Raw genomic sequence first — 22,337 nt, forward strand, 5'->3', positions numbered from 1 at the left:
CATCCTCCGGAAGTTGTTTTTAATCATTCTGTCGCCTCGGCAACATCGTGACGGGTGTCGTCTCTGTGTCGCGCAGTGGGCCGACAGACGACGGCGCCCGCCGCCATCACCGCCGCCGCCACCGCCGGCATCGTGGAGCAAGGTGACCGTGCCCGCCATGCTAATCGCCGGCCTCCATCTTGGATTGGAAAAAAAAAAAAAAAACATGTGGCGCGCTAAACTGAGATTAGCGAGCTAGCTCCCGATTTATCCACGTTATTATAACACACATCTTTTTTTAAATCCAAACCAAACGGAGTCGACGAATCAACAACTTCCTCCGACTGACGCTCTGCTTCTTTTTTTATTTATTTTTTCTTAATCTCTCTTCCTAAATCCCAATCCCTCCACCGCCCTTAATGCTGCTGAAAACGTTTGCCAAGGTAAGCAGCCTCCTCTCATCGTGCATGTTTTGTGTGTGTGTGTGTGTGTGTGTGTGTGTGTGTGTGTGTGTGTGTGTGTGTGTGTGTGTGTGTGTGTGTGTGTCGCCCGCTGGCTCGATGCAGGAAACTCCAGAGCAGAGGCTGTCCCATCAGTGAATTTAAAAGCAAAATAAATGAAAAAAGAAAATGTATAAATAAAATGAAATATGATGAAATTAAGTGAAATGACATTAAATAAGTTTATAGATATATTTTTGTATTTTTCGGACCTACCTTTAAATGAAAATCAATAAATGAATTGATGAGCCCTGGAGGGGCAACGAATTTATTTAAGAATATATGAAAATTCACAGGGGGAAAAAAAGAAGACTTAGACATTTTTTCCTTAATTATGTAAAATCAAATATTATAAATTAAAATTAAATAACATTAAAATGAATGTTTTTGACATATTAATGGACAAGCCTTTTAATGCCATTGAATAATTGAGAAAATAAATAAATGAACTGAAGAGCCCCAGAGGGGGCAATGAATTTAAAAGAAAAACCAATGAAAATACAAAACATATTTATGAAATTCAATTAATTTAACATGTATTTTGTTTTTTTGGATTGGCCTTCATACTTGAATAGAATAATATTAAAGAAACATTTCACCTGCGTCCCCTCTGTCCACCCAGCTCCGGTCTTTCCCCTGAAAAATGAGATTAGGGTTATTTTTATTTTATTTTTTTCATTTCCTCTTGTTTCTATTTTAAGTATTTTTGGGAATCCCCCCCCCCCCGTCCTCACGCCACCACCTCCCTGCAAACCGACCGGTTAGTAATCCGGCCTCCTGCAAGATTAACAGAGCCATTATCAGACACCTGCATCTTAATCCCAACCCTCCCCACCCTGTGCAGTGTGTGTGTGTGTGTGTGTGTTTGGGGATTATGTGGAGAATCAGTTACACTTTTAATTTTTTTTTATTTTTTTTTTTGAAACAAACCGCCGCCCCCCGATCTGCTCATCTGCGGCTTTTGGTTTTTATTTATTTATCTTATTTGCTGGGATTTTAAAATCCATTAGGCTTTTTTTTTCTTTTTTCAGCTCCTTTTTATTCCTCATTTTTGTTTGTTTTTTTTCTTTTCCTCCAAAAAATATTTTTAAAATAAAATGTATGAATTATTTTCTTTTTATGTTTTTATTCATTTACTGCATATATTTGATGATATACTTATTTGTCTATTTATTTATCTGGAAGGTGTGAGGGAATACATTTGACGCAGGCAGGAAGTTTATTTATTTCTAATTAAACAATTTTTTGTTAAATGATTAATTATTTGCTATTTTAATAAGATTTAGATTTATGTATTTATTTATTTGTTAGTTTACTAACATTTTAGTAAACTAACAAATAGTTTACTACTTACTTGCATTCAGTTGAGGAACAGAGTTGAGGAACAGAGATTTATCTGTTCATCTATTTATATATATTATATATTATTATATTATATATATTTATATATATATTTGTTGTTATTTGTACGTTTTCATTTATCTATATATTTGTTTGTTTTTATTCAGTCCATCAATCCATGATATCTATCTATTCATTTATTCATTCTTTCATGTATTTATTGATTCATACATGTATCCATCCATATATTTATTCATTTATTTGTAGGCATTTGTTATTTTCATTCATTCATTAATATATGTATAAATTCATTCATAATTAATTCATTTATTTCTTAATTCTTTCCTATTTATGTATCTATTTTTTCATTAATCCATTCATTCATATATTTGCTTATTTATACATTCATTTATAATTTATTCATGGCTGCATCCATCCATTTATTCATGTATTTATTTATTTATGTAATTAATCTTTATCAAGTAGTGAATTTTTTTTATTTATTCAATCATTTCTGAACTATTTCATTTATGTATTTATTTATTAATCAATTCTTAATTCATTAATTGATTAATTAATGTCATACGTAATTCACTCATTTTTATGTAATCATATTTATTCATTTAAGTATCTATCCATTCATTTGTTAATTCTTAATTAATATAAATTTTTCTTAATAATTTTCATTCATTTATCTATGTATTTATTCATTCATCCATTCATTTATTCACTTCATTTCTTCATTGATTGATTGATGATTCATTATTTTTTTAATGTATTTATATGAATATTGTTTTAGTCATTCATTAATATTACTTATTCACAATTAATTAATTTCTCCAGCCATTCATTCATTAATTAACTCAGTTATTAATTGTTTATTTATTTATGTAATTGTCTCTTTACTCATTCATTAATATATTTATTCATTCATTCTCAATTAATCAATCAATTAATTTCTTCATTCATTTCCTAATAATTTCATTCATTCATTTATTTATGTATTTATCGATTCATTCATCCATTAATTTATTCACTTATTTATTCATTGATTGATGATACATTCATTTATTTCTATGTATTTATGTAATTATTGTTTATTCATTCATTGATACTATTTATTTATTATTCATTAATTGATTAATTTCTCCATTCATTCATTAATTACCTCAATTATTAATTGTTAATTTATTTATGTAATTGTTTCTTTACTCATTCATTAACATATTTATTCATTCTCAATTAATCAATCAATTAATTTCTTCATTCATTTCCTAATAATTTCATTCATTCATTTATTTATGCATTTATTTATTCATTTCCCGAGGACGGAGGGAGGGAGGGCTCCTTCCTGGGGGGGGCTTTTTTTTTTCATGTTCTTTTCCAGGACGGGCGAAAAGCAACTCCCGCCCGTCCTGGAAGGGAGGGGAAAGGAGGGATAGAAGGATGGAGGGATGGAAGGATGGAGGGATGAGGGGATGAGGGGATGGAAGGATGGAGGGATGAAGGGATGAGGGGATGGAAGGATGGAGGGATGAGGGGATGAGGGGATGGAAGGATGGAGGGATGAAGGGAGGGCTGAGCGAGTGGTACGTTAAAGTGCAGGACGTGATCCGGGATGATCAGTGTCGCCGCTCTCCTCCCTCTGACGGCTGGCCGGGTTCCTCTCCTCTTTCCCCTCTTCCTTCCTCCTCCCTTCCTCCTCCCCTCCGCCGGCGGGATGTGCACGCTGCCGTCTGAAGGTGTGTCCTTCTGCTTCTCCGCAGCAGCAAAGAGCCTCCTGAACAAGAAGGCCGAGGTCAAGGTAAGACCTCTATGAAGCTGTAAATTATATATGTGTGTGTGTGTGTGTGTGTGTGTGTGTGTGTGTGTGTGTGTGTGTGTGTGTGTGTGTGTGTATCAGACCACGTGTACTTTTTGTTTATTTCAATGTGTATTAATGTGCACATCCTTGCATGTGTGTGTTTAAATATGTGTAAGTATGTGTGTGTTTATACGCTGATAACCATTTCATCGTGTGTACTGTCGGTGTTTATTTACCCAAATACTCCACATGACTTTTGTTTACATATATATGTGTGTGTGTGTGCTGTGTATGTGTGTGTGTGTGTGTGTGTGTGTATATAGCAGTAAACTTTATACTTTTGTTCACTACCTCTTACTTGTTTGCACATGGATGTGTGTGTATATATATGTTTAAATCCACAAATATATAACTGTTCTGCTGTGTGTATATATCACAGTACATAAACTATACTACTATTTTGTTTACTACTACTGCCAAATGTGTATATATGTGTATATATACACATATATACATAAAAATGTGTATATATGCATATATAAACTCAAATTTAACAACTATTATGTTTACTGTCAGTACTGTTTTTGACAGTATGAGTACATGTGTACTGTGGCTATATATCACAGTGCACCATATACCCTGTACTTGTGTGAGTAGGTGTGTGTGTGTGTGTGTGTGTGTGTGTGTGTGTTTGATGTCAGGAAAATGTCAAAGGACTACAAAAGGATGTGGCGTCGTTAAAAAGAGATGTTCGAATATGATGTCGACCTTTAACGGGGAAGCATGTAGCAGGATGCTAACATGTAGCAGGATGATAATGTACAGTGGGATGCTAATGTATAGCAGGATGCTAACATACCGCTGCATTTTAACTTTAGCTCACATACTTTTGTGCCACGGTGACAGCGCCTTCCGTGCGATGCAGCATTACCTCGGCGATAGCACTCACTGAAACTCACTAAAATTGTCAAAAACATAGTTAGCTCACGCGTATAAACCAAAAAGATTTCAATTAAAAGTGTAGTTCCGTAACAAGCTAGGCACTGGACTTTTATTTTGAAGAGTTACTGGCCTCAGACGGCCTAATGAACATCCTCTCCTCTGAATCCCGTCCATCTGGCAGGCTTGACACAGTGCATCATCCCGCCGCGGATGCCGTTGCCAGAGGCCATCAACGCTCCCTGCGCTCTGGTTGGGCGAGAAAAATTAAAAAATAAAAAAAAAATAAAAAAAAAAATTTAAATTACGGCGGCGCACTCAACCCTCTTACGTCCTCTTACGGGGACATTGCCGTTTAGTGCGTCAGCGTCGTAGCCAGGTCGCATTTACCCCTCCCAGGAGAGCGGCGATGCTAAGCTAGTGCTGCAAATTTGTGCCGTCGATAACTGGAATCTTGAGCATGACGTTGCGCTGTTCAGAAAACGGGTTCGGGGCCACCGTGTTGGATCTGGCAATGGATGTTATTGTTAGCATGCAAATACCGTGATAGAGGTAGCACTCGCAGGTATTGCTAATTGAAATATCTTTAACCCTGTTAGCATTGTTAGCGAGATCTACTGGCGAAAAAACCTTTTCTCTCGGCAGGTTTAGCTAACATATGTCGCCATTTACTAGCATAAACACTCCTAGCTACTCCACGTCGATGCTATCGTAACCTTGCCTTCCCACCAGGGGGGAAGACAAAGTGAATCTGATTACTGAAGGTACTTCCTCTGCAGTTAGCCTGCTAATGGTTTGCTAGCATGTGTTGCTCTATACAGAGTTAGCTACTTTCTGCATACATGCGTGAACTATCTTCAAGCAAGGAGGTTTCAGAGTGACGCTAACATGCATCTCCTTCTTGTTCTCCCCCCCCCCCCCCCGACAGCCCACCCTGCTAACGCCGCTTCGGTCCACTCCATGCTAATCTCAGATTATTTCCCGCCAGATGATTAATCTGATCATTACATAATCACGGCTTCTCTTTTGCAGCAGCCTGATGTCGCACGAACATGCTCGACCACCCCCCCCCCCACGGAGCTATTTTTGGCCTCCATCCTGGTGTTTTCCCGCCTCCGCCCACACACACACACACACACACACACACACACACACGCACACGCACACGCCCCCCTTTGTTTCTGCTTCACACGCTTGTTTATTTATTCCCTCGTCCGAGATGCTACAGCTAACGCCTAAGATGCAAATGGAGGAGTTATGTAACATTTGTGTTGAAGCCCCTTTTATACAGGATTGCAAACATAAGGGGCAGCGGGCATATGGATCTATGGCTAATGGTGTTATTGGAGGTAATAACTATGTAATGACCTACTGGTGAGGCTCGGTGTTAGCTATGCCGACACCAAATTAAATAATTAGCACAAATTAGCAAAATCGTCCAGGCTTTTTGTCTGTCTGTCCATCTATCTCTCTAGCGGGCTGGACAGCCGGCTAGCATTCATGCATCCATTCATCCAACAAGCTATCCAGTCAGCTAGCTTGCTAGCTGAATTGGGTGGATAATGGATATTTATAGACTGACAGATGGACGGACAGATTTCTAGCTAGCTAGCTAGCTAGTTAGCTAGAGTCCGCTAGTCTGTTAGCAGTAGTTAGCTAGTTAGTGGTCCATCCCTCCCTCCCTCTCTCTCCATCTATCTCTCCAGCTAGCAGGCTATCCAGCCAGCTAGCCATTCATTCATCATTCACCCATCTATCTATCTATCTATCTAATTATCTATCTATCTATCTATCTATCTATCTATCTATCTATCTATCTATCTATCTATCTATCCATCCATCCATCCATCCATCCATCCATCCATCCATCCATCCATCCATCCATCCATCCATCCATCCATCCATCCATCCAGCAAGCTAGCTTGCCAGCAAGCCATTTGGCTGGCCAGCTGTGTGCAATATTTTCAATAATTTGTTGATTATTTCTCATTGAAAAAGTGAAATTCTACACATTTTGTAAAATGTAAAACTGCATTTTTTTGTGAATCAAAAATTAATTGACTGCAGGTTCAATTTTAGACAAATCCATGCTCTTTTTTCAGCCGTTTTAGATAATTCTTTAGTTTAGAAATTATTTTGCCTGATTTTATTTGGCAAAATGGGACTCCCAGCCGCTTGCCAAATGGTGCCGTACCACCGGAGGATGTTGGGGGCAGTGTTGCACAACCAGCGAAAGGAAGAGAAGAAGAAGGCAACATAGCATCAGTAAAACCAGGAAGAATTCTCCTTTCACAATCTATTTAAAAGTCGGACTGCCATTGCACTATAATAAAAAATAAAAATAAAGTTTGGAGGGTTTCCAAGCTTCATTAGCTAGCCGTTTACCGCAAATAATTTATAGCGGGCGCCTTTTGGAATCTTACTTTCTTTTAAATGCAGCTTTCTTTTTACTAGCACTCTGCAACGCCTCTGCAGTCTCATGGTTTGTTTCCTCTCCGGCGACTTTAGGTTCTGGCTCATGTTTTTTCAAGGGCTAGCTTGCGGTAGCTGATGTGTGAAATGCCAAGACAAGAGTTAAGGGTGGCAATAAAGCAGAAACATTCGTTTTTCAAAATAAGAGCCGGGACGTCGAATGAAAAAACTATCATTTGTATCAAGAAAGATTTTTTTTGTGGAGCGGTACTTACATAAAGTACACAAGGGGACTCTGTGATGTACATTTACGTACGTTAACATGAGCATAAATGAGCCTTGATGGTTAAACTCTCCACTCTGACGTTGTTTTGTGTATTTTTGTTTTCTGAACAGCCGCAGACAAACAGCACCAGAAACAGCATAGTGACCAGCCCCAAAGGCAACATCCCCTCTGCTGCGCTGGTATGCAGCTCTGTGTGTGTGTGTGTGTGTGTGTGTGTGTGTGTGTGTGTGTGTGTGTGTGTGTGTGTGTGAGGAAGACCGAAAGACATATAATTGATTCCGCTTCCCTTTATACCGGAAAACCCTTACTTTATACAGGAAATTATTTCTCAAGTGATTATCATTAATTTCCATTGACTACCAGTGTATTTTTAGGATTATTTCCTTTAAAATTTCAGATACATTTTCACATTAATTAGCAAATTATTATATAATTTTGAATCCTCAAAGCATCATCATATTAGTAATATTAGTCATTTTTAGACCACATTAATTTTATAGTGGTTGATAGCATTGAATGATTTTAATGAGAGAACGTGAAATAAGGAGAACAAAATGTTCTTGGAACCAAGAATAAATAACTTCTTTTTAGTGAATTCCATTGCTTAAAAGACTGTTCAATAAATTAATTCTGTTCAACAGGGTATTTTACTTCAACTTTTTGTTTTATTCTTTTTGGTTTATTTCCGATGCAGGCTGGCTGCTCGTAACTTTAAGCTAACATTGTTTTTAGCTACTGTGGTAGCGGGTAAGGTTAGCATAATAAAGAATCAAATAAAATCTTTATTACCACCGTCTCAGAAACAACGAAAAACACTTTTTCGTACGGCAGCGCTACTGCGGAGTGCAAAAAAGCTCAAAATAACTGTTTTTTTAAATCAGTTTTAGAGGCTGAAGCTAACATTGATTGCGAGCTAAGTTTAACATGTAAGGCTAGCACTTTAGGGTTAGCCGTCTGCTAGCAGAAGAAACGTAAATAATGACCGTATTTGTATGAAAACAGATCTTTTCAGTGTTAAATGTAACTTTTTTTGACAACACGGGCAACACAAAGGCTATTTAATCATCTTTCGATCATTCTTATTTTTAACACAAACACGCAAATCACGACTTCCGGTTTGAGCCGCGGCACTTCCGCTCACTTCACCTCTCTCATCCCGGAAGCTCCGCTCTCTCCTTCTTCACCTCCTCTCTCTCTCCATCCTCCTCCAGGAGCCTCAGACCACTGTCATCCATAATCCCGTAGACGGGATCAAGGTACACCTCCCCTCCTCTCTTCCTTCTCCTCCGCTCCTCGTCCTTTCCGTCCCTCCATCCGTTTGCGGGTTCGGTCACTCGGGGAACCCGCAGGACTCTGTGTGTTTTGTTGTGGTTGTATACCACCCCCTTGTGGTCAGAAAGGGTATTGCAGTCTCTTGCTGTCTGTGTGTGTGTGCGTGCGTGTGTGTGTGTGTGTGTGGGAGGGGGGTCAAAGGTCAGCCGCTCTCGTATTTTGGCCGATCCATGTTGTTGTCAGGCGAGTTTTGTGGTGGATTTGTGTGCACGCCAATGTGCGCGTCCCAGTTTTTGTGCCAGTGTTATTACAATGTTTTTTTCCCCGAGATATTTCAGATTTCTTTTTCTTTTTTACGTTGAATTTTCAATTTTTTTTTCATTTTTTCCTCTGCATTTTCTATGACATTTTATTTTTGATTTTTTTAATTTAATTTTTTCACCGTACAGTTTTATTTTTTTATTCTTTGTTTTTTTTTGTGTTTTTATTTTGAACTCCTTTATTTCAGGTTATTTATATTCGGGTTATTTCCATCTGAATTATTTTTAGCGTGACATGTCTACCCTTGTCTTTTGTCTGCAGGAGTCATCAGACAGCAGCAACACCACGATTGAAGACGAAGATGTGAAAGGTGGGTTTTTACACAAACACACACACACAACTCTTGTCACACACACTCCCTTGAAGGTTATCTTGTCACGTTTTTATGGAATTTCAGTGTCTCACTCAATAAAATTATTTACCTTGAATAGATAGATAGATAGATGTAGTGAGTGAGGTAGAGAGGAAGGGTGGAGGGAGGGAATGATGGGATAGAGTGAGTGACAGGGCGGGGGAGGGATAAAGCAAAGGATAGAGAGAGAGAGAGAGAGAGAGTGTGTTAAGCCTCCTCTGAGAGTGAAAGCAGGTAAACCTGATCCGAAGGTCCAGAATAGCGCGGTGTTTGTCCTCATGGAGCGGCGGTAGGCTCCGGGGCCTCCGGCCCGCGACGCCCCGCCATGGCCGGCAAACCCTCGGGTGAGTTCTCGGGCTTACCCGTTACCGCGGCAGCGTTATCCTTTTTTTTTTTTTTTTTTTCTTCTCTTGTTTCAAAAGGAACTTCCTGTGGAATGATCGCTTAAGAAATAGTGTTGATTCGTGTAACCTTTTTTCACCTGCATTTGTTGTTGTTGTAAATTTCAGTGAGTAAATGAATAATGTTATAATAATTTCTAATACGGAAAAAATGACATATAAAAGTCAACACACCTGATTTCATATCATTTTTCATATTTTATTACAGTTATATTGCTTTTCCTTTCCTCTAAAACATGGATTTCCCTGATGTTATACAACTTATTTATTGAAAATATATATTTAAAAATAGTCTTCCCCCCACTTTGTAGCACATCTTTTATGCATTCAATGTTTTTGATAGAATACTGACGTAATGGCAGAAAATGCCATCTAATTTTTTATCATTATTTGTCATTTTGCTCTAAAATGCCCAGAAAATGAATGTAATGCTCTTCTTTTATCCCCCACATGTTTTATGTTCTAAATTTCAATGAGTAAAATAATAATGCTATGATAACTTGATTAAACGTCACATATAAGAATAATATAAAAAAAAAAAATCTTACAGTACTATTGCCTTTAATTTCTGTCAAAAACGTATTTCCCTGATGTTTATAACTAATTTCTTATAAATGTATATATATTTAGAAATTATTTCATTTCATTTTCATCATTTTTCTGGCATTTTGCTCTAAAATGTCCAGAAAATTAAATTACTGCTGTCCTTTTCCCCCCACATTTATCATTGTCCTAAATTTCAATAAGTAGAATAATAATGGCATAATAATTTCATTAAACATCACATAAAAAAATCAACACATCTGATTACATATATTTAAAGATAAATCTTACAGTTATATTGCCTTTAATTTCTGTAAAAAACATTATTTCCCTGATGTTATGTTACTAATTTATTGTAAATATATATTTAAAAAAATAGTCTTCCCTCACTTTGTGGCACATCTTTGATGCATTCAGTATTTTTCATAGAATTTTCTTGTAATTCCAAAAGATTTCATTTCTTTTTTGTCATTTTTTTTGCACTTAAAGTCGCTAAAAATGAGATATCTGATGTTTTGTTTTCGCTCGTATTTGCTATCATTCTAAAGATAAAATAATAATACAATAATAAGTTTACTAAACATAACAATAAACACACCTAATTACGAATATTTTTTTAATATTTTATTTAAGTTGTATTGCCTTTCATTTCTGTAAAAAAATTCCCTAATGTTATATGACTAATATATTGTAAATATAGATATATAAAAATTTGTCCTATTTTGTATCACATGTTTTAAGCATCCAATATTTTATTGACATAATTCTCTAGTAATTTCAGAAATATACAATACTAATAATAAAATAAAAGAATATAAAATAGTATAATATGGTTAGATATAATATAACAAGATATATTGTAAATATTGGAAAATAATAATCTTCGGTGAACACAGCCAACCATTTGGACGATGTGGCACATAAATTTAAATAAATTTAAATACATTATTATTATTGAAAATGCTAAAAATAATTTTGCAAATACTGAATGCTATTATTTCTGTACAGTACTTTTTCTAAACAGAGAGAGCCCATGTTTGTCTTTCTGCTGAATTTAAAATAAAATAGTAAATGTAACCCTGCCCTGTGTTTTGTGTCCCTCGGCCTCCCGGGAAGCTCGCAAACAGGAAATCATCAAGATCACCGAGCAGCTGATCGAAGCCGTCAACAACGGAGACTTCGATGCCTATTCGTGAGCAACTTCTTCTTCTCCGTCGTAATAAATTAAAAAAAAAAAGCATCAGAAATGTCGTCCTCGGCCCGGAAAAGCAGGATTTTATCCCCATTAAAAAAAAAAAGCCCACACATTAATCTTGATTGACGCGCTAAATGTGTTTTGTCTCAAGGGATTAAATAGTAATTACACTCATTGTTTATTTTTTTTTTCTCTATCCCTGCCCTCTGAATTGCTGGAATATGTGTGTGTGTGTGTGTGTGTGTGTGTGTGCGTGCAAAGATAAAGATTTGCATTGTGACGTCACATGATGGAGCATCGTTTTGTGTCAGGAAGTGACTGTTCCGTTGCTATAAATAAGAAAGATGATGATAAAGGAAACAATGGACATATCATTCATCCATTCAGGCGTTCATTTTCTGCACCCACTTATTCTGCAGTCAGGGGTCGCAGGGGGCGGAGCCTATCTGAGCTGTCGTGCGAGAGGCGGCGTTCACCCCGGATTGCAGTGCAAGCATTCACTCAGTCATTCTTTACATAGAGACATAAAACATTCACCCTCAACTTTACAACGCATAAACACATGAAAACATTCACCCGCATTCACTCCTTATATGGTCATACAACATTCACTCCTTATATGGTCATACGGTATTCACCCTCTCATTCACACCTCATATGGTCATACAGCATTCACTCCTTATATGGTCATACAACATTCACACCTTATATGGTCATACAACGTTCACACCTTATATGGTCATACAACATTCACACCTTATATGGTCATACAACATTCACACCTTATATGGTCATACAACATTCACACCTTATATTTTCATATAAGATTCACCCTCTTGTTCACTCCTTATATGGTCTTACAGTTATTCACTCATTCATTCATTCTTTATATAGAAACAACAGCATCCTTAAACAACCTTATATGGTCAAACAAGATTCACACCTTATATGGTCACAAAACATTTGCCCTCTTGTTCACTCCTTATATGGTCATACAGTTATTCAGTCATTCATTCATTATCAACAACATCTTTAAACAACCTTATATGGTGATACAGCAGTCACTCCTTATATGGTCATACAGTTATTCACTCATCCATTCATTCTGTATATAGAGAAAACAGCATCCTTAAACACCCTTATATGTTCATACAAGATTCACACCTTATATGGTCATACAGCATTCACCCTCTTGTTCATTCCTTATATGTTCATACAACATTCACCCTCTTGTTCACTCCTTATATGGTCATTCAGCTTTCAGCTTATCATTCACACCTTATATGGTCATACAGTTATTTACTCATTCATTCATTCTTTATATGGAAAAAAAGCTTCCTTAAACACCCGTATATGGTCATACAAGATTCACACCTTATATGGTCATACAGCATTCACCCTCTTGTTCACTCCTTATATGGTCTTACAAGATTCACACCTTATATGGTCATACAGTTATTCACTCATTCATTCGTTATATAGAGACCACAACATCTTTAAACAACCTTATATGGTGATTCAACATTCAGCTTCCTATTTGAGCCTTATATGGTCATACAGCATCCACCCTCTCATTCACACCTTATATGGTCGTACAAGATTCACCCTCTTGTTCTCTCCTTATATGGTCATTCACCCTTCAGCTTTCTATTTGAGCCTTATATGGTCATACAGTTATTCACTCATTTGCTCATCGAGACATTCAACATTCACCCTCTCATTCACGTGTCCCAGACGAGACGTCCCGTGGTGTGTTCAGGTACCCCACAATAGTGTACATGTCATCACCTCCGACCCCACCAGGGTCAGGAAAGTCACCAAACAGCTGCTTAAGGAAACTGTCTCTTTGAGAGCTTCTGTTTTTTCCTCCCTCCAGGAAGATCTGCGACCCGGGCCTGACCTCGTTCGAACCCGAGGGTCTGGGGAACCTGGTGGAGGGGATGGACTTCCACAGGTTCTACTTCGACAACCGTGAGTGCCGCCGTTCTCGTCCGACCCGGCCGAAACGCACCGATAGCGACGCTCGCCCTCTCCTCCGCCCCGCCAGTCCTGTCCAAGAACAGCAAGCCCATCCACACCACCATCCTCAACCCCCACGTGCACATGATCGGAGACGACGCCGCCTGCATCGCCTACATCCGCCTCACGCAGTTCGTGGACGTCCAGGGTCGGCCCCGGTCCAGCCAATCGGAGGAGACCCGGGTCTGGCACCGCCGGGACGGCCGCTGGCAGAATGTCCACTTCCACTGCTCCGGAGCCCCGGCCGCCCCCCTGCAGGGCTGAGGTACCGCTTGTTTTCTGTCATTTCCAGGTCGCGCCGCTAGTTTTATTAGTCCAAAAACTGGTTGTTTTACATGTAGTTACTTGCTATCTACTTAGCTTTAGATTTCGGCACGTCCGGCGCTGTCGTATTTTGCCGATAGCGGAAACCCGGATCCTTTCGTCCGGTCCGGACACGGCGATCTAGCTAGCATGCTACGTAGCGCGGCGGACTGTATTTATGTGAACAACAACCGGCGCGCTAATGCCGTTATCATTGGTAGCCACTGCCACGAGAGTTGTCACAGTGACTGCTGCATATGTTCTGTGCTAATGCTAACAGCCCTTAGCCATCTGCACAATGGGACGCCTATCCAGAAGTAGCCCATATTATTGCCTCAACCGTGCGGATTAGAAGCCAGTGCTCCCTACGTTCCATCAACGTGTTAAAATTTCCAATGAGTGCTAATGCTAGCTTAGCCCTTAGCCATCTGCACAACAGGACGCCTATCCAGAAGTAGCCCATATTATTGCCTCAACCGTGCGGATTAGAAGCCAGTGCTCCCTACGTTCCATCAACATGTTAAATGTTCCAATGAGTGCTAATGCTAACATAGCCTTTAGCCATCCGCACAATGCTGCTCGCCTCCGATGGAACACCTATCCAGAGGGGGCCCATGCTGTCTGTAGCGACCTCAACCATGTTGCTCCCGAAGTTCCCTCAACATGTTAAATGTGAGAAGAAAATCCCCAATAATAATAAAGTTTATGCTAACATCAAGCACAGCTCCAGGGCTGACATCCCATCATCCCATAACAAAAACTACGAAAATGTGGCCTGATGGTGCTTCTCAGCAGCTGCTGGGCTGTTTTGCAAACACTAACCGGGACATTTTTCTAGACCCGGATCTGGAAGTGAACACCTCGACTGTTTCCGCCGTCACAGCGGACAGACAAATTTGGGTGTGACCAAAGCAGAAGATGTGGAAAGAGGAACGGTTCCTTTGGAGATCAAGCTTCCAGAGAGGCATCACAGAGGCCAAGTTACGCAAGAGGAGTTCGGAACAGTTCGGCAGCAAAAGTTGTTCCTTTGACCCCCAACAACGACACCCCTGTTAGCATAACGACCCCTTAGACCCAGTTACTGCCCATCAACTCCCACTTCCATAACAAGCTAGCATAACCCGGAAGGTCATTAGAAGTGAAGAAGCCTCTGGAATGAGGGCTGAAGAGGCTTCAAGTGAAGAACTTCAAGTCCACTTGCCACAGGGATGAAACAAATCCTGTTTTTTTTGGCATTCTGCACAACTGGGAACCAGTAGCATTAAATCCAGCCCTTGTTTTTCATTTCAAACTTCAGTACTATGAGCTAGAAGCCAGAATGAAAAGAAAGGTGGAGGAGACAGTGGTTGGACCAGAGATGCTGGATGGTTTGGAGAAGGTAGCGTTGAAGAAAAGAAGATGTTGAGGTTGTCTTTGGGAGCGACCAGGATGGAGAGTGAACATATTGGTGGACGGATGCTGGAATTGGAGGTCTAGATCAGTGTTTCCCAACCACTGTGCTGTCAGAGATCATGCCCACTTTCACCCGATTGGTCCGAAAATTATTTATCCAACGCAAATAATGTGTCTTCAATGGCAACGGGTGGTGAATTAACCTGTGCATCTGTGTGTCAGAGTGATTAGTGACGCTTTGCGTGATACATTTTTAAAATAAAAAGTACCATAATTTCTGGACTATAAGGCGCACCTCACTATAAGCCGCACCGGCTAGTCCAGGGGTCGGCAACCCGTAACACCCAAAGAACCATTTGGACCCGGTTTCCTCGGAAATGAAAACACTGGGAGCCGCAATTACTTTTTGACGTCTAAAATAAAGGCACCACTGTATATATTGCTTTTTATGACCTTTACACTTTGTATAAACAAGTGTGTTGCTTCTGAAATTCACAAAGTATTACGGAGAAAATTAAATTTTATTTATGTAATGAACTTATTTTGGGCTGTCAGAGCGTGTAGCGGAGCCTTGACCTGAATTTTAAAAATAAATCGGGAAAAAAATCACTGTGTCAGTAAACAATAAATTATAATTTTTTGCAAAATATCTTCATAAATATTTTTTTTACCAGGTTTATGGGACTTCTGCTCCTGAACTTCTGCGCACAGCATCTGCAAATCAGGACTTTACCGGCTGACGTTATCTTGAGTGTCGAAAAATAATGAATATAATTTTATTTAATATTTCAAGATCACAATAATCTTCCAACTTAGAACTAAAAGTAAAAAAAAAGGAATTAACACAAATTAAATACACTTCAATTAAATATTTATCATTTATTTTCCCAAGCCGCTCGGAGCCGCAGTGTAAAGATGGAAGAGCCGCATGGGTTGCCGCACCGGCTAGCCGGTCGCTATCTTAAGCTTCCTCCTGCGCGCTAAAACCGCCAAAGTCGTCTTCTTCGGTGTCGGAGTCGAACGGACTCAGAATTTCCCGATCATTTCATCGGTCCGATGTGACGAGGATAAACGTTTTAGCGGCGTGAAGCTCGTTAGCGTCCCCCACCCAAAAAAGTCAATTTATTAGCCACATCGTTGTTTACGTGGAAAAAGTCGCGGCTTATCATCCGGAAATGACTTGTATCTGCGTAAACAAACAGCAGCGTTGTTGAAAACTACCAGGACGAGTGAGAAAACAGTGAAAGCTGCTATAAAGTTGCTGAACTCGTCTTTAAATCCAAACAGCAAAACATTAATTCGACCTGCCGGCAAAATCATCGGAGAAGAAATGCTCGACTCTGACGTTGATAAAGAAATAGCCAGTTCTCTCGAATAATATCATTTCCAGACATATTGATGACGTGTCTTCAGATATTCTGGAAAAGTTGCACATCAGTGGGAATTAGCATTGCAACTTGACGAATCTACAGATATTAGATACATTAGATTTCACACAAAGTAAATTGATTCATTCTAATTCGTTAAAAAATGTTTTTGACATATTTATGTGGTGGTTTGCCGTGTGATTTTTATGTAAAATATGTGCCGTGGCTCTAAAAAGGTTGGTAAACACTGATCTAGAAGACGACCAAGGAGAAGATGGATGGAGGTGGTGAGAAGATCCAGAAACCAGGGTTGGATGGAGACCTTTGGAGACCCTGAAGGGAAAAAAGAAGATTTGTAAACTATAGTCGCTGCAAAAGTTGTGCTCATTATCATTATCAACGCCATCAAAAGTGTTTGAATATCGACCCCCTTATGAATGAATGAATGTTTACGTCCTCGTTGCCATGGCAACACTAACACCATCTCTACCACCCCTCCAGGTTGTTGTGCGACGAGCCGGCCGACTGGGAACGAGCAGATCCAGGGAGGAAACCGGAAACCGCCAACGACACACACACACACACACACACACACACACACATCAACCCCAGGTGCTCTGCTTGACCCTCGTTGCTATTTAAACACAAGGAATCTGCACTGATCTAACCTGGAAACGTATATATATATATATATATATAATTACATTTTTATTTTTATTTATTTTTTCCCGGTAAACCCAAAGGAAAAAGTTTGATATCGCAAAAAAAAAACGCCCGCTTGATTCGTCAGGGTCGGATCGGTGAGTCCGCCGTGTGTTTAAATGCGAGGAAAGGCACCTGAACGCAGCGTCCGGTGAGTCAGTGAAGCTCTGCTGGTCTTGGTTTTGAATGAGGAGCCCACGGGTAGACCTTCCAGATCCACGCTGGCAACCGGTGCTGTGGACAATGTGTGTGTGTGTGTGTGTGTGTAGACAGTGTTAGTCATTGGCATGTTTGTGCTGGACTCGAAAATCACACATGGGGAAAAAAAAAACGGGTGGGCGTTTTGTTTTTCTAAATGATCGACGCTCTTTTGTTGTTCGGCCGGGATGTTTTTGGTGGGTTTGACCCCTTCCGACCTCCACGCCTCCGTCCGCTAACTGTCTTTACCGCACAATCGGACCGGGGGCGGGCTTGCTATCAGACACCTGACGTGTTGGTAAAAGACAAAAAAAAAAAAACAAGGACACCATCAAAACGTATAAATGCTAAAAGCTCATTTATTCAATTCATTCAATCTCTTTTGCTGCGAGCAGAGAAGTATGCTGGGGTGGTGCAAGACATGTATGACAGCTGGGAGACGGATAGTCTTGTAGGCGGCCATAGTGCGAGGATTGCTGCCAGTGGTTTACTATATAACAGAGCTCATTTATCCATTCATTCGATCTCTGTTGCTGCTAGCAGAGAAGTATGCTGGGGTGGTGCAAGACATGTATGACATCTGGAAGACAGATCATCTTGCAGGCGTCCTTATTGTGAGGATCGTCATTTATGCAATTTATTCACTATCTGTGCCGCTTGCAGACACGTAACCGAGGGTGGTGCAAGACATGTATGACAGCTGTAAGACCAATAGTCTGGTCAGTTGCAAGAGGCTCGTCGCCTGGGGTTGGCACGATAATATAGCTCATTATCCATTCATATGGTACCAGTGTGGCTAGGGTGGAGGAGTATGCTAGGGTAGCGCCAGACATTGGTGACAACTATTTGACAGATAGTCATGAGGACAGCCATATTGTGAGGAGCGTCACCTCTGGTGACCAATATAGTATAGCTCATTATCCGTTGATTCGTTATCTGGGCTGCTCTCAGACAAGTATGCTCAGGCGGTGCAGGACATGTATGACTGGGAGGCTGGGAGACAGTGGGGAGACAATGACGTTGACATGACAGCGGATTTCAAGGTGGAGATGGGCTTACATCAGGAGTCAACTCTGACCTCCTTCTTGTTCACTATATTGATGGACATGCTGAAAGGAATCTCCATGGACTACAATGTTTCAATATGTAGTGAGAGCAGGGAGCAGGTGGGGGAACATCTAGCAAGCTAATGCTAGCAATAAAGGTTAGGACAGAAGACACATGTGCGAATGAGAGGTACCAAGTAGAAAGGTGAGGCTACAAGACATGCCGGTGGCGGAGATAGCAGAAGTTTGGATTGGCTGAATTATTAAGACACAATGTTTATTAAAAACATTTTGCAGATGTGAGAACATTTCTTTAATATGCAGCAATTTTAAGGGGATTTGCAAAGAATATTAAAAAAAAGAATCCCCAAATTCACCAAAATTAGATGAAAATTCACCAAAAAAAATGAATTTCACAAAAATTAAATGCAAATTTATTGTCTTCTGATGGCAAACCGCCTCCGGCCGATGCTACATGCTAATATGCTAACACCTTAACCGCCCCCCCCACCGTAGCTCAAAGACGACGGTTGTCGTCGTCGTTGCGTAAATCTGCGATTTGTTTCGTGGTGATTTTCCCCGTTACACAGTGGATGGTGTTTAACTGCATGTTATTATACAGTTATTACATGATATCGCTGGACGTCGACGTGATTTCTATTTTTATTAAATTTAACATTTTTTCTCTTATTTTCTTTTTGTTTTTGAAGACAGAGCTGATGGTGAATGTGTTCTATTTATCGCCTGTTTTCGGGGCTTCGTGAGCGTATATGTTGTTTTTTTTTTTTTGTTTGTTTTCGTCGTTATTGTTGGGTTTGCATTGTGTGTGGACGACTGCGCCGGAGGCGACGAAAAATGCTTTTTCCTCGAACAGGAAGAGCAAATATTTCCACAATATGAGCAGCAACCCCCATTTTCTGAACACTTCATACAGATATATATGTATGTTTACTTATACATATATATGTATTCTTCCACCGATCAGTCTTTTGCAGTAGTTTTTGTCTATTTTTGTGAAAACCTTATCAGCAGAGAAGTATTTGCATGAAGATTAAATCACCGTCAAACAATTAAGAAATATTGAATTAGCTTGAAGTTGCAAGGATATGATAAGGAAATGTTCGGGAAGCATAGAAAAATAAGCCGTTGAGTGATGGATGGGAGAATATCGGGGATAAATTCATGCTCAGCGATCCGAAATCGATTGGAATTTTTATCAGAATCCACTTTAACCCACCTGTACTGGGAAAAATCAATAAAAACAATGATTGATAGCTGATATGACTGGGTGTGTTGAGCCCTGCAATACATCTTCTCTCCGCTAGAGGGCGCTAAACAGCAAAGACGAGGTGGAACAGCTTATTTTCATATTTATTCAGAAACACTTTCAGATAATTCCTTTTATTTCCTCCAGATTATCATTTTTTTTTTTACACCTGTTTAAGGTGATTTCATGCTAATTTCTGGGGTTATTTATTGTTCCAGATGATTTCCCGCCCCTTTAATTCACAAAAAATACTGTGAAAAAATTAGCTGTTGTTGCAAATCACACTAATTATTACGGACTCGATACTAAAGAGTTGCTCCCTGCACATTTCCAAGTTTAATTTTATTTTTAAAACATGAAAGGAGTGAAAAAGGATGTGGGAAAACATTAAAAAATAAATTCGCTGTCGTCACCACGGCAACAGTACATTTGAAAGCAATTTAAAATTAAAGTATATGAATGAAAACAAGCATTAAGATCATTAAAAGGCATTAGAAGACATGAAGAAAAGAAGCAAAACAGAAAATAAAAAGTAGGAATGAGAAAAATGTGTATATACATATATATAGAGAGAGATATATATATATACAGACGGTGTTAAAGGGAACATGAAATAAATAAAGCTTATTCTATGTGATGTTAAAAACAGGGTCTCATTGAATGCTGATGTTTGTTATTTTGGACACACACACACACACACACACACACACACACCTCAACTGTATTCTTTCTCCCCCCAGTTGTTTTTAGTATCCGGTCGTACTTTTACTCTGGACTTTTCTATGGTGTGACTTTGTGCATGTTGGAAGTAAATGTGCTCCAAGAGTTTTTCCTCCGGGGATCAATAAAGTATTTACCGCTCATTTATTATCGATGCTGCTTATTCCGCTCTGCTTCTGGGTTCCTCCTGGAGGCTCCATCCAACCGGCGACCTCCTCGCTGAAGCGCTAACAACTACACCTATGTATATTCTTAAACGTGACGAATTGTATTTTCACTTTCAAATGGAAAAATATTTCTAATTATCAGCCGACGAACAGTTTTCGCTCAAATTTGGATTCGAGCCGCGAGCGCAGATCATCTCCCTGGCTTTCCAGGTTGTAGCGTAGCAACAGCGCGCTACTTAGCGGTGTTTACATCGTTCGACTTCGTGCTCTCCTGTCACGATGCTTTTTTTTCGATACGTTAGCCGAAGGAAATAGTCGCTAAACGTGAAAGCGGCGTTCGCGTTCCCGATCTCGCCGAGCACTACGACCTTTTTGAAGGGCAAAGATGAGCTAAAGGTAGCTCATGTGGCTAACGGGGGGCTACGCTAACATAGCTAAGATCTCAAGTCTAAGAAGAAGTGGAAAAGTGAACGTTAGTTTGGATGAATGAAAGCCAGCTTGCTGGATATAGCATTAGCAGATAGCATAAGCAGATAGCGTTAGCAGATAGCGTTAGCGAGGGTCTCACCTGCTGATTTAGTGATTTTAGAGCACAATTGCTGGCAGTAAGAGAAAGAACACCAGAAACACAGTGGCAACTAAGGTTATCTTCAATTCCTTTCTGTACTTTTGCCCCCAATAAACCCATCAAATGAATACGGTGTGTTTTTTTGCCGATTTAAGAACAGATCAAGGGGATTTGCATCGATTGTGTTCAAAGAATTAATTCGTAATCCGGCTAATTCGTAAGCCGAGGCTCTCCTGTATTATATTTGATCGTAGCAGGTCAGATCGAGAATATTTATGCTCATTAAAAGATGTGGCTTATTTTCATAAAGTCTGTTGTAAAATTAGAGATCTGGTTTTAGACCGTTTCTTGATTTTTCATTAAATTCCCCGGATCGTCGGACCGACGACACGTGGACTCGGCTTGTTTTATTTCAAATCCTGATGTCATCGAGGTCGGCGACTGGAAGGGGTCAAAGGTCGACACGTCGGTCTGATCAACGAGAACCCGAACGAGCGGCGGCGGGAAGGCGAGCAGGTTCAACAGGAAGTGCCGTTACGCAACCGACGACGGGGGTCGAAGGTGAATGTTACAACTGCGTTTTTTTTTTTTTTTTTTTGTTCTTTTTATGCGGAGAAGCGATCGAAGTCCAGACGGAACGAGGACACGGGAGGAACGCGGATCCTCACGAACGGCGGCGTTCGATGAACTCGCTCCTTTTCGTCGATAGAAAAAGAGAATCCCATCAGGCGACCGTGTTCACCCTCTTATTCAGGGTCTCTAATGAACCTCCCGTTTGGTTTTGGACATTTGGAGGAACAAGTAGACGCCAAGCCGACCTTCTTGCGCCCTAAAGTTCCCAACGATGGCGCAGAAATGAGTCCAGGATAAACGGGATGGTTTTCCTTGGGAGTTGCGTAGTTGTTGGGTGTTCCCTTTAAGGAACACCAGGTACCCAGATGTTCCCTCAGCAATACCGAAGAACCATCGGTACGATCCTGTGCACCCGTTTTCCAGCATGCGAGTACAAATGATCTACCAAAATATTGCAAGAAACAACTCTGCATCATGACTTTACTACGACGACTCAGCCAGGGGTGTCCGATCTGGATAGCGGCTGCCGCTAACAGGCCTCAAGCACACTTCCAAACGCTAGTGGACAACTGCTAATTTAGCTCCTTTACCCTTCCACTTTCTTTTCGGAGGGAAGTCGTGGTTTTTACGAACAGTCCGAAAACGCCGCTCCACATTTCCTCTCTTGGGT

General features: G+C 40.0%; 1 protein-coding gene across 3 annotated transcripts in view; it reads left to right on the forward strand.

Annotated features, from left to right (window-relative positions):
- The window catches only part of camk2b2 (calcium/calmodulin-dependent protein kinase (CaM kinase) II beta 2), a 35,508-nt gene extending 15,371 nt beyond the window's left edge, over nucleotides 1-20,137 (forward strand). Inside the window, exons 14-22 of one of the 3 annotated variants that reach the window (XM_086152713.1) lie at nucleotides 77-142; nucleotides 3,590-3,624; nucleotides 7,372-7,440; nucleotides 8,473-8,517; nucleotides 9,116-9,164; nucleotides 11,267-11,342; nucleotides 13,222-13,316; nucleotides 13,393-13,629; nucleotides 16,928-20,137. In XM_086152713.1, the coding sequence (XP_086008839.1) occupies nucleotides 77-142; nucleotides 3,590-3,624; nucleotides 7,372-7,440; nucleotides 8,473-8,517; nucleotides 9,116-9,164; nucleotides 11,267-11,342; nucleotides 13,222-13,316; nucleotides 13,393-13,628 (671 nt within the window). In that variant the 3' untranslated portion in view covers nucleotide 13,629; nucleotides 16,928-20,137. The remainder of the gene's footprint in view (nucleotides 1-76; nucleotides 143-3,589; nucleotides 3,625-7,371; nucleotides 7,441-8,472; nucleotides 8,518-9,115; nucleotides 9,165-11,266; nucleotides 11,343-13,221; nucleotides 13,317-13,392; nucleotides 13,630-16,927) is intronic. The other 2 variants (XM_086152714.1, XM_086152715.1) reach the window with 2 other exon arrangements.
- The last annotated feature ends 2,200 nt before the right edge of the window (nucleotides 20,138-22,337 follow it).

Source organism: Fistularia commersonii, chromosome 9, assembly GCF_037954325.1.
Source record: "Fistularia commersonii isolate RoL2024-O1a breed Wild chromosome 9, RoL_Fcom_v1.0, whole genome shotgun sequence".
Taxonomy (NCBI): Eukaryota; Metazoa; Chordata; class Actinopteri; order Syngnathiformes; family Fistulariidae; genus Fistularia; species Fistularia commersonii.